The 17,769-nt window shown below is 43.0% G+C and overlaps 1 protein-coding gene across 2 annotated transcripts; it reads left to right on the forward strand.

Annotated features, from left to right (window-relative positions):
* Window positions 1-1,580: 1,580 nt before the first annotated feature.
* On the forward strand, window positions 1,581-15,555 carry gtse1 (G-2 and S-phase expressed 1). 2 transcript variants are annotated; one of them, XM_085780148.1, is made up of 12 exons: window positions 1,581-1,717; window positions 1,977-2,036; window positions 2,144-2,201; window positions 4,556-5,255; window positions 8,030-8,191; window positions 8,855-8,990; window positions 10,073-10,489; window positions 11,322-11,367; window positions 12,459-12,680; window positions 12,772-13,009; window positions 13,962-14,078; window positions 15,214-15,555. In XM_085780148.1, exons 2-12 carry the CDS (start codon window positions 2,015-2,017, stop codon window positions 15,298-15,300), a joined length of 2,205 nt encoding a protein of 734 aa, XP_085636274.1. In that variant the 5' UTR covers window positions 1,581-1,717; window positions 1,977-2,014; the 3' UTR covers window positions 15,301-15,555. The 2 variants fall into 2 exon arrangements, with proteins under 2 accessions (XP_085636274.1, XP_085636273.1); XM_085780147.1 differs by having other exon boundaries at window positions 13,962-14,077; window positions 15,210-15,555.
* Window positions 15,556-17,769: the final 2,214 nt, after the last annotated feature.

Consider the following 17,769-nt stretch of genomic DNA (forward strand, 5'->3'; position numbering starts at 1 on the left):
GAGGCTGGCCGGACCCAAAACAGGCTTTTATGGCCAAAAGTCTCAGGTCACGTGTCCAAAACCACGACCTTGCTCAAGGTGACGGAGGTGTGTCAGCAGCCGGTTCCTTTCCCACGCCAGTCTGGAGACATCAAACCAATGTTTTTGACACTCTGAACCTTTGCTCCACTTTTTAAGGTCTTCATGTCTCTCTCAGTCAGTTATGTTACTGTATACTGCATGCATTAAACTCAATTTTATGCAAGTTGTTTTATTGATATTTTTTTTACCCTAACTATGAGAAAGGTCCTTTGATCCTTATACATTTTATCTTTCTTCCAACAGAACTGAGTCTACATCCTGTTTACAGCTCAAAAACAACATGGCTGTCCTCTTAGTTCTTGTTGGTGCAACACTGCAATCGGGCTGCAGATTTACATTCATCAAGAGATTAGACATCCACCTTAAGATGTGATGCCAAACAGAATTAAGGAACTTCCTAAAATGTAGAACTCATTTAAACAGCTGCATTACAGAGGGAATAATCATAGGGAAAACATTGAACACAAGTTGTTGTTTTTTTTAACAAAATTACTTCCTCGTACAGTCACCTTCTCATGTGTTGATTTTATATTTCAGCCTGTAATCATTTAAGGCCAGTCCACATGACAGTAAAGGGAATGATCCTCGACATTACTCACTAATGCGATCTTTCTCCAGTATACATGACCCAGAATCTGCCAGTTTGTCTTATGCAACACAGCTGATAAGGAGACTGCATAGGAAAAGCAAAGAGACAGAAGCTCAGGCCGAGTGAGGTGTGTGGGAAAACACCTGCTGTATGGTTTCCCATTCACAGATACTTACAGTAAAGCAGAGTGTTTTGGTCCACCTATGTCCTGCTGAAGTGTCCTCAACAAGACCTTGCTCTCCTATCTGCTCAGTTTAGCCATCTCTGAGGGAGCCGACTGAATGACTACTGACTAATTCTGTTTATGTCACTGTTAAACCGCATTTTGTGAATATATATAACTTCCTCATTTTGATGCTTTTTTTTCTGATGAAACACGGTCACAGATAGAGAGCACTTATAAATATACACTGTGACCTGTGAAACTAGGGTGATTAATTTCTGTTTTTCATAATGTAACCTACTATTTTTTGAAAGTAGCCTAATACAAGAACTAAGCAGACAGACGTACAGGCTACATGGAGGTCTGAGGCATAGTTTGGTTGTTAATAGACCAACAAACTTTTAAGTGGATTGCATAGACACATAGTAAAGCATTTGTCTTTGGTAGTATGTTTTTTATTTATTATTATTATATGGCCTGTTTGTTTTGCAAATTGGATGAAGAAGGCCATAACCAGCCTGCTAGCAAGCTGTAAAAAGAGTTTCTGTATGAATTAAGTCGTTTTTCTTGTTGTTGGTTTTTAAATATTTAATTAAAATTGAAGTTCTTTAAAATGGCATTTTATCAATTTATCGGAATCAGACTTGTCACATTTAAAAGGTTTTAAAACTCAGAAATCGACTTTTACTTTATAGACTACAATACCCACAATGCCACTCGCTCGTACGTCGTAAACTTCGAACCAATGGCTGAGCGCGTATCGGTCACATGACCAGGGGCGCAGCAGATTTGAATTGTTTGTGTACTTGTGCTGCTTTTCTGGCTTTTTGAATGCGGAGCCAAGAAAAAAAAAGCAGATTTGCGAGTTTGAAGCGGGACCTGAGGTTTGTAACTTTTACTTCAGTTAAACCCAAACTCGTTACAAATCATGTAAACCGCTAAAATAACCAAATTTGGGGATAAAATCACTCGTTTAAAGCTCATGTCAGTAGCCGTTTGATCTGGGGTGGAGAGCTAACTTACCGGGCTAGCAAGCTAACGTTAAAGTTAGCACGACGGTTAAAGTCCAAAATGACTTCTATGTTATGTTTTTGTGAAATGTTATTCTTGCAGTGTAACGAGAGCGTTTATGTGTCGTTGTAGAGCTGGTATTGATCAGTCCGAGAAGAATTAACGACGGGATGGACGGTGGAGCAAACAGCGGTAGGTTCACACATTCACCGACCCTGACCCAGCTTCTACAAACTGGAAACACCATGTCAGCCTGACTCGTTAACTTCCTAATGATCCATGTTTGTGTCTCTGGACAGATCTGTTCCTCCTGATCGACGAGAAGTTTGACTTCGATGTTTCTCTGTCACCTGCCAGGTAGGAAGCACATGTTACACTCGGTCTCTGGTTTGCAGGGAATATAGGCACTAAACAGGGTTAGGAGGATCACAAGCAAATGCGTCCTGCAGTTTGACCCTGAGCAAGTGCAATATCCAAATCAGCAAGGTAAAATGTGTATCAACATTGCTGTGTTGTGTTGGCACAGAAACACAGTGGCCATCAAATCATATTCTCAACATATGAAGAGAAATGTTTCATACAAAATCCCTTATAAAAAAAAAAGTGAAATCATCAATTTAATATTTTTAAAGTGTAAAAGAGAAGCAATAAAACGAGCGTTCAGACTGAAATCACATTTTTACACATCATGTGGCCGCACTTGTTCTTCAGCAACAGGTTATGCACTCATAGAGCACTTTAATAGGAACTCCTGTCGTACCACACCCCAACAGTATTTTACTGGATTCAACTCTGGGGACTGAGAGGTCACTGAACTGAATGTCATGTTCATGAAACTAGTTTGCATGTAGAGTATTTTCCTACTGCAAGTAGCCATGTGGTGGTTTAACCGTGGCTCTACCTGGTCATACAGGAAGTCCATGGATTTCTGACTGGACCATCTGTGTGCTCTAGGAGGATTCCTGCAGTTATCATAGCTGGCTGTTTCAAAAAATTGTTTATGTATAGTATTCATTTGCATTTGCACGAGGGGTGCACCGATTGTGAAATTCTGGGCCGATACCGATGTTTAAAATAACAATTTGGCCGATCCTGGTACAGATGTTTTTTTCTGTTGTTTATTCCTCTTTTGTGTAAAGGAAACTCTTCATTACTCACGCAAAAAAACAACATTCTCGCTCACTTAACTTTAACAAATTGAACGTGCACTGCACACAGCCTCTGACGTTTCCGCAGAGTCGCTCCCTCCCAAAAAGAGCAAACAAACAGACTTCTCCTCTGAGTCAGAAACATCGACCTCTGTCATCAGTATCGGCCGCTGTCAGTGCACATGTGTCCCTAATACAGCACATCTACAAACATTATTCTTGAGATCTCACAGATTGTCCTTGGTCAGTAATGTGAGCTAGTTAAAGGGATATTTCAACATTTTGGCAAATTTGCCTATTTCCAAAATCCCTATAGTCATAGCAGTAGGTTCATTATCTTTAATTGTCGTTGCAAGCTGTTTTAGATCGGCGGGGCAGAGACATTCATGTCTCTTCCACACAAGGCATCATGGGACAAAAAAACTTTATTTATTGGAACACAGGGATTTTAATGGAGCCAAATATCTTTGTTACGGAAATGAACTGTTCATGCTCCGGACACATATATTTGGCCCAGAAAGTAGTTATTCACAAATAGTTGGCCCAAAATGGTAACACTGCTAGTTAAAGGGTATAACACCAACCATTTTTTGTATTTATATGTATATTAAATTATGAGGATGTATTGTGATAATTTTGGGTTTAAGATAAAAAATAAAAGCCCGGACATGTTACGGTAATGAACTTTAAGGTTGAAATGTTGTCATAAAATATAGAGTAATCCATTAAATGCAAAGACAACAGTAGTCCTACAATTAGTACATAACCTAGTTTGATATATAATACAAATGTATGATTGTTGTTTAGTCTATAAAATCCTTACAGACATGTCAAAATGCAATTTCGTGAGAATCACCCATGAGCTGCTCAGGTAATGCAACGGAGGCGCATGGTATTTTCGTTTCCCCTCATCAAGTTTGATACACAATCCAACAACTCCAAAACAGTTTTGTGGACAAGTTGTGACCTGCACATTCACCACGCTATGAAATAATAACGTAACATTACAACACATGAAGCAAATACTCAGAACTACTTGCGCTTTTGAAATCATTTCGCCCAGCAGCCGTGTCTGGGATGTAGTTCTGGCAACGCATTTGCCTCAAAAACAACTCGATCTCGTAACGTTCTGTTATTATCTCATAGCGTGGTGAATGTGCAGGTCACAACTTGTCCACCAGAGCGTTTTGGAGTTGTTGGATTGTGTATTTGATGAGTTTGATGAGAGAAAAGAAAAAGAAATCCCATGAGCCTCCGTAGCGTAGCTCTGAGCAGCTCGCGGCTCTGCTCCGCCGATCTCAAAACAGCTTGCACCGAGAATTAAAGGTAATGAACCTACTGCTATGACTATAGGGATTATGGTGATAGGCGTATTTGACAATGTTGAATTATCCCTTTAAATTAAAACAAACAAAAAAGATTATATTAAAGCATTGCTGCTGAGAAATCAATAAGACCCAATCCTCTCAGCCTTTTCTTTGGTTGAACTGATTTAATTGATATTTTATATTGTTAGTTCTTGTGCTTAATCTTCACTCTTCACTCTTGTTTCTTTCTCTGCAGCTCTAAAGGTGACGAAGATGAGGACGAAGTGTTCGTAGGTCCGGTTGGCCACAAGGAGAGGTGCGTCTCCGTTAACGTGGCGTCTCGTCTGGAGGACAGAGGCGGCGGCGGCGGCGTTCGGACGAGCTGGAGCCCGCTGACCGGGGATCAGCTGGAGGCCGTGCGTCAGGAAGCGCACAGAGTCGCCACCCAGCTCCAGAGCAGCAAGCAGCCAAGTCAGGGGAACGGCGAGCGCGAGGACGCCGCCGCCGCCGCCGTGGGTACAGGAAGCAGCAGCAGCAGCAGGGAGGAGTTTGTCCAGGACGCGGAGGCCAAGCTGGGCGTGTTCGGTCAAACCGCCAGCGTGCTCAGCCCCATCAAACGCGAGACTTTCTGCGTACAGGACAGTCCCATGAAGCAGCTGCCGCCCGTCATCCAGCAGCGCCTGCTGAGAGGAAGCAGCGCCACGGCAGCTTCATCCACTCGCCCCGCCGCCACCGGCAACAACAGACCGTCATCCACGCGGCCCGTGACCAGACGCAGCACCTCCAGCCCCGTCGCCGCCGGCGCCATCAGGGCTCAGCCCAGAACGGCGCTGCGGGGGAAAGCGGCGCTGGGCGTAGGCGGCGTCGTGCTGCCGAGCAAACCGGCCGCTCCGCCCACTTCCTGTTCAGCCAGCAAGAGCAAAGTGGAGAAAACCAGACTGCAGCTGCCGAGCAAAGTAGGAGAGAAGTTTAGTTTGTTTTTTTTACTTTCCAGTTCAGTGTGAAACACCTCAAATAATCACAGGGTCAGTGGCGCCATCTGGTGTCAGCAGGTTGTACCAACATCGTGTAGACTCACCAACATGAGTCACGTCTCCAGATCCTGAAGAGTCTTGTTTTTCCGCTGCAGTTTACAGACCTGTATTCTTGAAATCTGCATCTTATTTTACGCTTTGCAGTTTTTGGTAACACTTTACTTGAATAGATAGATAGATAGAGATAGAGAAGGTCTCATCCTAAGAGTGACAAGACACTGTCACAAGAGTGACATAAGATTGACATGTCACAGTCATGAGCATGTCATAAACATTACGTCAGTCTCATGACGTTGTTATTAAGTGTCATTCAGTTAACCCTAACCCTACAAACCTGGGTGTTATGACATTGACATAATGTTTATGACATGCTCATGACTGTGACATGTCACTCTTATGATGAGACCTTCAAGTAAAGTGTTACCCAGTTTTTTATAGCAGTTTTGAGGCAAGGCAGTTCATACACCAGGCATTTCAAAGTGCTTTTTTGTTTTAAGGTGAAGCAAATTTATTTGTACAGCACAATTCATACACCACAGGCAATCAAAGTCAGGGCTCCAGACTAACTTTTTTTCCTAGGAGCACAGTGGCCCCCTAACTTTAAATTTTAGGAGTGGAAGCAGAGCATTTAGGAACGCACACTGTAAATGAAATATTTACATTTACATTTCATTCATGATCCTCACACACATCGGCCCGACACCTGCAATGACTGACTCCAGATTCTTTTAGTCACCACTTCCACGTTTCACCAAAAAAATAGCAAATTTACTGGTTGCACCTGTGCAAGTACATGAAAAATTTCCTTTCACTGTCTCAAATGTTAGGGGCAAAATGCCTCCATTTAGGGCAGTCTGGAGCCCTGAAAGTGCTTTACAGAGGCATAGAAATACATTAAAATCAAAAACTGAAAAATATATTAAAAGGGAAAAGAAAGAAATAAGACAGTAGAAGAAACCAACATTAGGATGATTAAAATCAGTTAACTGATCAATTGAATTTAGCTCAAAGCTGTAGGAAAAACTAACGTTTTCAACCCCGATTTTTTTATGAATTGAGAGTTTGTGCAGACCTCCGGTGTGCAGGGAGATTGTTCCACAGATGAGGAGCATAATAACTGAACGCTGTTTCACTTTCTGGTTCTGGGAACACACAGTAGACTCAGTAGTCCCAGTCGATCTGAGAGGTCTGGAGGCTTCATATAAATCTAGAATATATTTTGGTCCAAGACCATTTAGTGCTTTGTAGACCAACAGTGAGATTTGGGTTAAAGTCCTCTGAGTTAATGTGAGACACAACAATGATAACAGGAGTGAAGTTAACACTGTTTTTCTTCCATATTAACACATTGGGATATTCATATATATATATATATATATATATATATATATATATATAGTTCATGCACTGGCTAAACAAATATCCTGCTTTCTAATGTTATATGCACAAACTAATAGTTGGTAAATTTCCACCAACTTGTTTTTGGAATTCCAACCAACTGTGTTAAAGGGACAACGAGGAGTTTCTATTTGGTTATAAAAAAGTCTCACATTAAAGGGATAGTTCACCCTAGAATGATATTTCGCTCATTATCTACTCACCCTCATGTTGACTAAGGGCTGGAAGAAGTCTCAGAGTCCTCCGTCCCTTCTCTGAGTTACAGGGGGTCTTAGCGTAGCAGTGCATTTCAAGGCAACGGTTGTAAAGGGACACCAGAGCTCTTCGTAAAAAAACACACACAAAAAAACATCCAAATACCTCCATGATGCTCGTATGTAATGTCCGTCTTGTGCTGAAGCCCCAAATTGCGTAATTGTCCCGAAAAAAATTAAATAAGTCCACATTCCAAGCATGTTTGTAGCATTAGCTCTGTGTCTGTTGTCCGGTCTTCCGCTGCCAGCGCGCATGCGCAACCAGACTGAGACTCGAGTCGGTCTCAGTGCGAACCTTGCGCATGCGCGCTGGCAGCGGAAGACCGGACAACAGACACAGAGCTAATGCTACAAACATGCTTGGAATGTGGACTTATTTAATTTTTTTCGGGACAATTACGCAATTTGGGGCTTCAGCACAAGACGGACATTACATACGAGCATCATGGAGGTATTTGGATGTTTTTTTGTGTGTGTTTTTTTACGAAGAGCTCTGGTGTCCCTACAACCGTTGCCTTGAAATGCACTGCTACGCTAAGACCCCCTGTAACTCAGAGAAGGGACGGAGGACTCTGAGACTTCTTCCAGCCCTTAGTCAACATGAGGGTGAGTAGATAATGAGCGAAATATCATTCTAGGGTGAACTATCCCTTTAATGTGGATGAATCTAGCTACCCACACTTGTTAATGGGCCCATTTTCGATAAATATCGGTTTGTTTCTATCGTTATTTTGTTATTAGTGGTGGCGGAAATGCTGGTCAAGCCGACCAGCGTTTCTTTACTTTCGGTTTTCGTGGCGAGTCATGAGAATAACGCCGCCGAATCGCCGTTTATGGTTGGAACTACGACGGTATGTGATCGTCTTTGAACCTCTGACTTTAATTATTGATGAATGAAAACATGAGTCTGTCTTGCGCCGGTCAAAGAATTTCACGGTGCATGGGAGGCTCATAAATGTAGTGTGAAAACGCTTCGCTTTTCCAAAAGTCCTCGTTGTCCCTTTAACAGATGAATAAACATGTTTCTTTTTTTCTTTCTCTAAGGCGGTGGGGGGTTGGAGGCGGAGCCCGACCTCTCGTCTCTCCAGCAGGGCGGAGTCTTCTGAGGACCTGCTCTCCGATTCGGCGAGCGTGGCCTCCGACATCAGTGACTCGTCCCTCAACTCGAGTCAGCTGGGGAGACGCAGCCTGGCTCCGCCCACCAAGGTAACGCAACATGTGGCTCCACCTGTTGGACACAGTCAGACACTGCAGCCAAACTTCACATTAAAGCAGATATCAGTGGAATGTTTTTGTTAATATAAGTCCTAAATAGTCCTATTTTCCGTCAGCAATCACTTACATGAAGTATTTCAGCCTAAACACGAGTCTCTCCGTCACTCTGCTCTGCTGTAACCAGAGGAGAAAATTTTCCTTGTGGGATACAAGTGTTATCCAATGAGGGGAGAGAACGGCATGAAGGGCTGTGTGTGCAGCCAAGGGATGCGCGTGAATGTGGTGACGTAGCACGAGGACCAATTGATGCCTGACAAGGGCGGGGGCTGCTAACTCATGGTGCGTTCAAGGAAACTCATACTTTGTGTTTTTCCTTCCTGTGAAGTCATACCAGTTCGATCTGGTACGAGTTCACGGGTCGGAAGTTACGAGTGGCCGTTATAGGGAACTTTCACAGACAACAGGACGGTAAAAACACGAGCTATGGGTTACCTGGAACGCTACCAAGTCGTAGTTGTGACTTGAAGCTGTAACTTACGGTTTCAAAAGCCTGCCTTGAACACAGCATTAGCCGAAACGGGCGTGCCACTGATATCTGCTTTAATTTTATGAATGAACTGATAGTGTTTGTTTCCACTCCCTCTCTGTGTCCAGCCTGTCATGAGGAACCTGTCTGGTGTTAAAGCTCCAGCACTTCAGAGCAGGAGGGCCACGGACAGAAGGAAAACGTCCTCGTCCTCATCCTCGGTGTCGAGCTTCAACTCCAGCATGTCCCTGTCCCCTGCTAAAGGTATTTTTTAAAATTTTCCGAATATGGACCTACTATGCTCATTTCAGGGACTTTTAATGTTATATTGGACCCCAATGGGACATTATTGATCATAAATCGATCAATAAAAAAACTCCGTACTTACTGCATACAAGATGTCTGTGTACTCCTCCATACTGGCTTCCTCTAAAATGCTTGGATTCACAGGAAATTGGCTCGCTCGGCAACTGAAAAGTACAGGAATTGGCTTGTTTACTATTTTAGCAAATTAAAAATGTCGACTTCATTCATACAACTGTACGTCTTTGACCTGGAATCCGACCCCAGACAACGACATCACAAACACAGACAGCCTGAACCTCCTTTTGCAAGACGTCTCTGAACAGTAAACAATAAATTCCACCACATCTCATATTATTGTCATCGTACAGTTAGAAATAGCGCCAACCTCCTACTTAAAGTCTGCAAATTATTTATCACTGGGCCCTGTCAAAGTGAGACTTTAGAAGAAACTCTCCAAACTTTTGAGCGTTTGCAGCGGTTACCTCATGATACATCACTTCCACATCCTCTGAAACAAGTATCCGACATTTTAAACAGGTTTAAAAGTCTGAAAAGCTGGAAAAGCTGAATTCATTTCAGTCACAGATACAGGCTCCCCCGCTGCACAAGAGAGCGATATAAACATTCATTCATACCCACTGCAATACAGCTGTACAACTCCTCAATCTGATTAATTAATTCAGTCACCATAAGCATCCTGGACCCAGCACTTCTCAACTTCTTGACTTTTTTACCTTCTACACGCGTCTCTTATTCATATATTTATTTCTTTTTTATTCTGTGTTTTAATACACTATGTGTTTTTATGTCCTCATGTATTTCTAGTGTGATCTGTGTTGTTGTCTGTATTGTCTTGCTGCTGCTCTGTGACATTTTAAATTTCCCCTCGGGGATTAAATAAAGTATTTCTAATTCCAATTATTAAAGACTGCACAACAAGTCGGCAGAATTTGCTTTCGGCACAGCATAGTGGCACATAAACTAAAAACAAAACAGCAAAAATAAATAACATGAAATCTGACTGTGTTGCGTCTCCTCAGGTAAACTGAACTCTTCTCTGAACCGGAGTCTGAGCGGCTCCACAGGCCCCGCCCCCAGCAGCGTCAACAGACCGGCCAATCACAGCAGACCACGTCGCTCCACGGCCTACAACAACGCTGCAGAGCAGACGTCCGCCTCCTCTACCGCCGCCGCCGCCGGGCGCCGCTCGATATCGGCCCAGGCCAGGAATCTGTCTGAGGCGGAGAGACTGAAACCCAACAGGTCCACGCCGCTGAAGAGGGCCATGGCCACGCCCCTCCAGACGACGCCCGCCAAGAGGGTTCTGGAGAGGAGCGTCTCCGTCCCCTCGACGGCCTCGGCCCGTGCTCAGAGCGGACTGAAGGCCAAACCCAAACCTGAGGCCGTGGTCGCACCGACGCCCAGCGGAGGAGTGAGAGGAGTCCTGGACAGAGACGGTGAGAGACGCTGGTGTGACTTTAAAGGGATAGTTCAAGATTTTGGCAAATTTGCCCATTGCCATAATCCCTATGGTTTTAGGAGTAGGTTCGTTACCTTTAATTGTCGGTGCAAGCTATTTTTAGAACGGCGGAGCAGAGCCGTGAGCTGCTCAGAGCTACGCTACGGAGGCTCATGGGATTTCTTGGTTTCCCTCATCAAACTAAATTCACAATCCAACAACTCCAAAACGCTCTCGTGGACAAGTTGTGATCTGCACATTCACCACGCCAATGAGATAATTATGTAACATTACGACACATGAAGCAAATAAATTATGCATTTACCTCTAAAACAACTCAGTTTTGCAACGCTCCATTATTATCTCATAGCGTGGTGAATGTGCAGGTCACAACTTGTCCACCAGAGCGTTTTGGAGTTGTTGGATTGTGTATTTGATGAGTTTGATGAAGGAAAGGCGAAAGTACTGCACGCCGTGCAGAGCTCACGTCTCTGCCCCGCTGATCTAAAATAGCTTGCACTGACGGTTAAAGGTAACGAACCTAATCTGAAAACTATAGGGATTATGGCAATGGGAGAATTTGCCAAAATATTGACTCATGACTCATTCTGAAACTAAAATCAGATCAGACTCGGAGACATTATTCTCATTCTGAAACCGAAAATGAGCTGAGCTGTTTACAGAGGATGTTATCATGCAGGGTTGGTTTCTGTTCAGCAGAGTAGCAACAGTTTTCATTGTCGACACTTTGGTGTCTTTAGGTCTGTTACAATTTTCAGTTTGTGTGTTTTGATAACCTGAACATCTGTCCCTCTGTTTCTCATCTCCAGACGTCTCTAAGAATCTGAGGTCAAAGAGGTTGATGTCAGTGGACAGGTAGATGACATCACATCACACTACTACACCACAACACAGCCACCGTGTCATCACATTTACATTTCACCTGTATGAATAAAGACAACAAATTTTTTTCCAGCTCACTGTGACCTGTAACATCCAGTTCTTACAAAAGTAATTTACAACCGATGTGTGTGTGAAGATTGGCTAAAAACAACAGCGCACACACATACACATGTTTGTTTGCCAATGAAGCAGGAAGTGAGATCCAATCACAAGTGATGAATTTAGAAAAATGCCGAAAGCCATTTCTTATTTATACCCATAGAAATATTCGTCCACCATATGAGACACAGTTTCTAAACTGGGATTGTCATGCAAATTGGCAGCAATGATGATAGCAAATGTAACTGATGGTATTCACCACTTTATTTTCCCATGATCCATTGCGTCACACCACCCCGGAAGTCGGTTGTTTACGTAGCAACAGCTAGCGGCTAACGTAGCAACCGGACATCCACAACTCTTGCGATTGGCTTTATGGTCGTTACAGGCTCCATTCATAAAATCTTTAACTTTCCTTGAGTTGTTTGTGCATCCAACAACAGCACATGTCGTACCGGAGGACATTCTATGAACTTGTAATAATAATAAAAACACTTCTAAGACAGACTGCTAGGCTAGCTCCATTCTGCTTGAAGTGAGACAGAAGTGCGAAACCGACTTGTCGGTGAATTGAGTGTCATGGCGACGCCCAGCGGCGTTCTACGGAAAGTGGTGAATACTAGCATACTTTTAACAAAAAAACTTTATTTGAAGAATGGGATACTAATATATAATGACACAAGACTGAATATAACACAAAATGGTTGTAATTTTAAATTCCTTATAAATGGCAAAAATATTTCCACATGTCTCTGTTGCTTGTGCAGCTGTCTTTATGGTTTGTATTCTGGGAAGTTTGTCAAACCCCTTCAGTTTGTTTCTGCTGCCCCCAAGTGGCCAAAACATGTCATTGCAGGTTTAATTATTAATTGTATTGTTATAGATAGTATACATGTCATTCAGGTAAAAAGAAGAGAAAAAAACACCTGTCTGCAGCTGTTCATCGTCACCTTCCTCTCCTGTAGTCTTCCTCAGAAGCCCACCGCTGCCCCTCTGACGCCCTCTGCTGGCGGCGGCTGTAAGTCGCTGCAGATGAAGGCCCGCCGCCCCTCCGCCCTCCCCACCCCGGTGCGACGCAGGATGTCCGCCATCCCCACGCCAACCAAACAGCATCAGCCCACCCGGCCGCCGCCCGCCTTCGACGCCGACCCCGCCCCGGAACCAGCGAGGAAAGAAAGCGGCTGCAGGTGAGATTTCCCAAACTGCCGTCGACCAATAGGAGAGTTGCTCTGCTGCTCGGTCATTTACCGCCACGTTGTCGTCGTTGTTTCTGTGTAGCCCCGCCCCCGCAGCGCCACAGGAGGTGGAGCCAGAAGACGCCCCCGACATCCAGCCCTTCTGTCTGGAGGAGGAGCAGCAGCAGAAACCCCCGGCGCCCCACCTCCCCACGCCCAGCCCTCCCGAGCCGTCAGAGGACACGGACCCCGAGGTCTCAGCCAATCAGAGCCCAACAGAGCCAATCAGAAACCTGATCGAACTGGAAACGACAGAGGAGAACAGCAGCAAGCCACCAGAGGTCAGAGGTCACACTCATGAAGACATAAAGGAGGCTTACTAACGATACATCGATATGAATCGATATATCAATTCAGTGATCAATGAGTCGATAGAAAAATAGTTCCAAAATTAAAACATTGGTCAGACGTACAAGCTCTGGAAAAAATTAAGAGACCTCCACAATTTTCTTAATAAATCAGTTCCTCTACATGTTTAGCAGCCATTTATATCAACAGAAGCGTCACCTCACTCTGCTTAATGAGGCGCTGATCAGGTGATCAACCAAACCAAATCATATTTAAAGAGGAAGATAATAAAAACCACTGCCGCCATTAAAAATTGATGTTATTCCTCCAATGTTGATTTCTGGACTCTTCCTGAGTTTTGTTGTTTAAAAATTAATATGAACTTGTTTTCACTGCATATTTTTTGTTATTTTGACCAGTTGCCATTTTCTACAAATAAAGGCTCTAAATGACAATATTTTAATTTCAAATTTGGGAGAAATGTTGTCAGTAGTTTATAGAATAAAACAAAAGTGTTGATTTTACTCAAACAAGTGCCTATAAATAGTAAAACCAGAGAAACTGATCATTTTGAAGCACACTCCATTCCAGAGCTGTATATAAATATCATAATTTGTAAGGCACACCTGTATTTTGAAATTCGTCTGGCCCCATCTGAGAGATGAGTATCTGCTGCAATTTCCTATTTTTCATTTTCGTAGAGGTGTGTAGCTAATTACGAAGTTCTCCGGCTTTAAATAGGAAAGTAATGTTGTTTGAGTGATAAACCGGATCGGGCACTTCATTACGAACAGGTGGCTGATTTTTATTTTTAAAAATTAGTGATTTGATAGCTACTGAAGTGATCACCAGGTTTTAGTCGTGGCGTTGGAGCTCTGTCCTGTGATCCGTTGGATCTCTCAGCAGAACGTCACAGCTGAGCTCCTCTCCCTCTTCTCTCCTCAGGTTCTCCTGCTGGATCTTCCGGCTCCGGCTCTTCATCCTCAGGAGAAGCTGCTGATCGACCTGACCAACACCCCCGACCTGATCCGCACAAGCACCAAGAGCTGCACTACAACTCAGGTAACTCCTCCTCCACTCCTCATCTCCTCCTCGGCGACATGTCCAAAAGTCTGTGGACGGCTCTGTCTCTCTGTCCACTGTTTCTGTTATTATAGCATGTTTATTCATCAATTAATGGTGACTTTAGAAGAATAATTAAAGCAGAAGTAAGTGATATATTTGTGTTAATATAAGTCTTAAATAGTTATATCTTCCGACAGCAATCACTTACATAGAGTGTTTGGACCGAAACACGGGTCTGTCAGTCGCTCTGCTCTGCTCTGAGCCGAGGAGAAAACATTTATCGTATCCTACAGTTTTTATCCAATGAGGAGAGAGAACGGCATGCAGGGCTGTGTGTGCAGCCAAGGAACGCCGTGAATGTGGCGACGTAGGGACGAGGACTGTTATGGTGCGTTCAAGGAAACTCGTAACTCGTGTTTTTCCGACCCGTGAAGTGGTACCAGTTCGATCTGGTACAAGTTCACGGGTCGGAAGTTACGAGTGGCCGTTATAGTGACTTTCACAGGTAAAACAGGTCGGAAAAACACGAGTGGGTTGCCTGGAACGCTACAAAGTCGTAAGTTGTGACTTGAAGCTGTAATTTACGGTTTCAAAAGCCTGCCTGGAACGCAGCATTAGCCAAAACGACCGGATCGCTTACTTCTGCTTTAATAAAAATGTATTTTTATTGAATTAAATGCACAGATTTGAAGGGGTAAAACACCTGAACAAATATATGAAATTCTTCCATTAGCTTACTTAAAAAAATGCTTTTGTCATTTAAAATGACTGATTAATCTGATTATTGAATTCAATTAGATTATTGATCTAATTGAGTCTTTGTGTAGTGGACAAATAGAAGACATGACATCGACATCATCCAGTTTTCGTGTATCTGCAGTGCAGCCAATGAGAGTTTATTGATAATCAACAGATTTGTCACATTTCTGAATCGATGAGCAGATGAATTTTATATAATTTTCAAGTGATGCTTTATTTGGGGCTTTTAATTAGTTTTTCACTCATGAAGAGATTCACCATAGTGATTGGTTTGACAGGATTTAGAGGAAAAATTAAATGAATTTAAGTTTTAAAGGAGCAAAATGAATGAAAATCCCATTGAACCCAATTGGCGGTTGTTTTGTTTGTGCAGCTGATCGACCTCAGCTCTCCGCTCATCAAGTGGAGCCCTGAAGACAAGAGGGAGAACGGCGCTCCGCTCATCAACCTGTCCTTCTGATCCACATCCGGGATCTCATGGTCTCTCTCTGCGCTGAACTGGACTGGACAGGTTTCTGTGTTCAGGAACTGTTGGTGAGAGTCCAGTTAACGACCAAGTTTTAACCAGTGAAGTCTTTACTGAATCAGAGTGTTATGTTTTAAATTATGAAAATATTCAGATGTTCTTCTGCACCTGATTGTACGTTTCATCGTCTCCGTCTCTCGCTGCTCTTATTAATGTCTGAATAAAAGTTGTTCATGTCACTACTGTAAACACTGACCTAGACCTCATTGCTCCTCACGTGGCTCAAATACTGGGAACAGAGTCGTTGAACTGTATCAGTGGGTGGAGACAGTTTTGTTTTATGTCCATAAATCTTAATGTGATTTCCCAGAAGGCAGGTGAATTCTTGGAAGAGAAGGATGGCATTGAAAGTGAAACTATTTCAGTGTGACAAATTAACAAGAGACTGTAATATGATATTTAGCATTTATCTCATAACACAAAGCAGGTTTACATGCAGCTGAAAACAAACACTGAATCTTCTGAAACTGAAATTAAAAATGTCACTAATATGATTTAGTGGATGTTTGTCATTAGTGTTTTTAAACTTATTTCTAACTCCTAAACCTGACTTTAAAGTAGACTAGAGCTGTTTATTTTTCTTTAAGGGGGGGCTCACTCTTTCACACTTTGAAACCCCCACATAAAAACCACAACAAAAAAAACAGAAGATAAAATATAACTGAGTTGTTATTAATTCAATAAAACATAATATTTCATTTGTGGTGACTCATTAAAAGTGAATAAGTTGCAAGGGAGGAATTGGAACTCTACATTTCGTTTTCATTCAGGAAATCCCCTGAGTTATCCACTCCCATTGATCATGTGAAAGTTACTGAGAGGATCATACAAAACACATGCATCTGTGTTAGAGACAAGAGACAAAGCACCGGCCTTTACTACAACTAGCTGCATCATCAACAAGATGATAGACAGAGAAATTGCAATTGAAGGTTTGAGTGCGCTCTGCGATGCCGAAGTTAGTGTTATCAACGAGGGTTGTGGATCCTTCTGCCCTTTTTCCATGAAGCGCCACTCTTTGTTTGAACTTGACGATGATCCATGGGCTTTGCGTGACGGTAGATCTGGAGGAGCAAAGCTGTTTTCCATCGATCACCTCATCCCAAGGGTGCTGCAGGCTGACCGAAGAAGGTAACTGCCACGGAACAACCAACCACAACCAACTTAGTAGCGACTGTGAAGGTGCAGTGGTGCAACTGTAAATCAACTTAATCAACTGCCTTATTGTATCCTGTGATAGGCCTACCTATGTTCTAATAACATGGTCACACCTTGATACATGGGGTTTGCTGTATATTGCTAAATAGGACTGTGATTATTATGGGATTCTGTCACGCGTGGAGCGCGCGCAAAGTAAACAAGGAAGTGTTGATCTACACAGAAGTAATTTTTTATTTTGCCTGGCTGTCTTTTTTTTTTGTCTTGTGCCGGATTTGTTTTGTTTTTTTCTTTCTTTTTTTAGGACTGGTCCTCATAATCTTTCTAATCCTAGTAGTAGGATTTGTGGACATTTTGCAGATGGGTTTAAAAATAATAATTGTATTGATGATATTACAAATATATAGAAAAGTGCTTTCCTGCTGTGTGCCTCTTGCTATAGTGTTGTTAATAATTGTTGAACATTTTAGACATCAAACTTAGTATGAAGAGAATGCAAGAAGTACGAGCACATTGGATCATAGAGCCTGAAGTTTCTCTGTGTCTTTCAAATGTGCATGATGACATGAAGACACCAATAACAGGATTTTTTATTTGCTTTCATACAGCCTGTTTGAAGATGAAATCTACTCTGAAAGAAACCAACATGTTCGTTGCCCAGGTGTTTGTCAAGGTGTATTTACGGATGAAACAACAGGAGAGATCAAGCTTGACATCGCCATCGATCAGCAGCGGTTCTTTCACCCTCAACATGACTATGATTTCACCACCGGAAGGACACTCTGACTTTCTGGAGAGGTGGAAAGAAGGGGAGCGTGCCTATATGTTCCCTCAGCCCTATGTTCCCTCTGGACTCTCTCTACCTATCTGGACTCTATCTATCTGGCCTGTCTAGCCTCTACCTGGTCTTTTTACTAAACTTAAAGCAGATAACAGCGGCACGGCCGTTTCGGCTAATGCTGTGTTCAAGGCAGGCTTTTGAAACCGTAAGTTACAGCTTCAAGTCACAACTACGACTTGGTAGCGTTCCAGGTAACCCGTAGCTCGTGTTTTTACCGTCCTGTTGTCTGTGAAAGTTCCCTATAACGGCCACTCGTAACTTCCGACCCGTGAACTCGTACCAGATCGAACTGGTATGACTTCACAGGAAGGAAAAACACAAAGTACGAGTTTCCTTGAACGCACCATGAGTTAGCAGCCCCCGCCCTTGTCAGGCATCAATTGGTCCTCGTGCTACGTCACCAC

This window comes from Trachurus japonicus, chromosome 6 (genome assembly GCF_045865225.1).
Source record: "Trachurus japonicus isolate A0001 chromosome 6, Traja_1.0".
Lineage (NCBI taxonomy): Eukaryota > Metazoa > Chordata > Actinopteri > Carangiformes > Carangidae > Trachurus > Trachurus japonicus.

What these genes read in the sequence shown, in the direction of transcription:
- gtse1 (XM_085780147.1), top strand. Translation starts at nt 2,015, where the DNA reads ATGGACGGTGGAGCAAACAGCG. An exon ending in AGGAGTCCTGGACAGAGACG is followed by an intron (nt 10,490 to 11,321) that starts GTGAGAGACGCT and finishes TCTCATCTCCAG; the next exon opens with ACGTCTCTAAGAATCTGAGG. An exon ending in AAGAGCTGCACTACAACTCA is followed by an intron (nt 14,078 to 15,209) that starts GGTAACTCCTCC and finishes TGTTTTGTTTGT; the next exon opens with GCAGCTGATCGACCTCAGCT.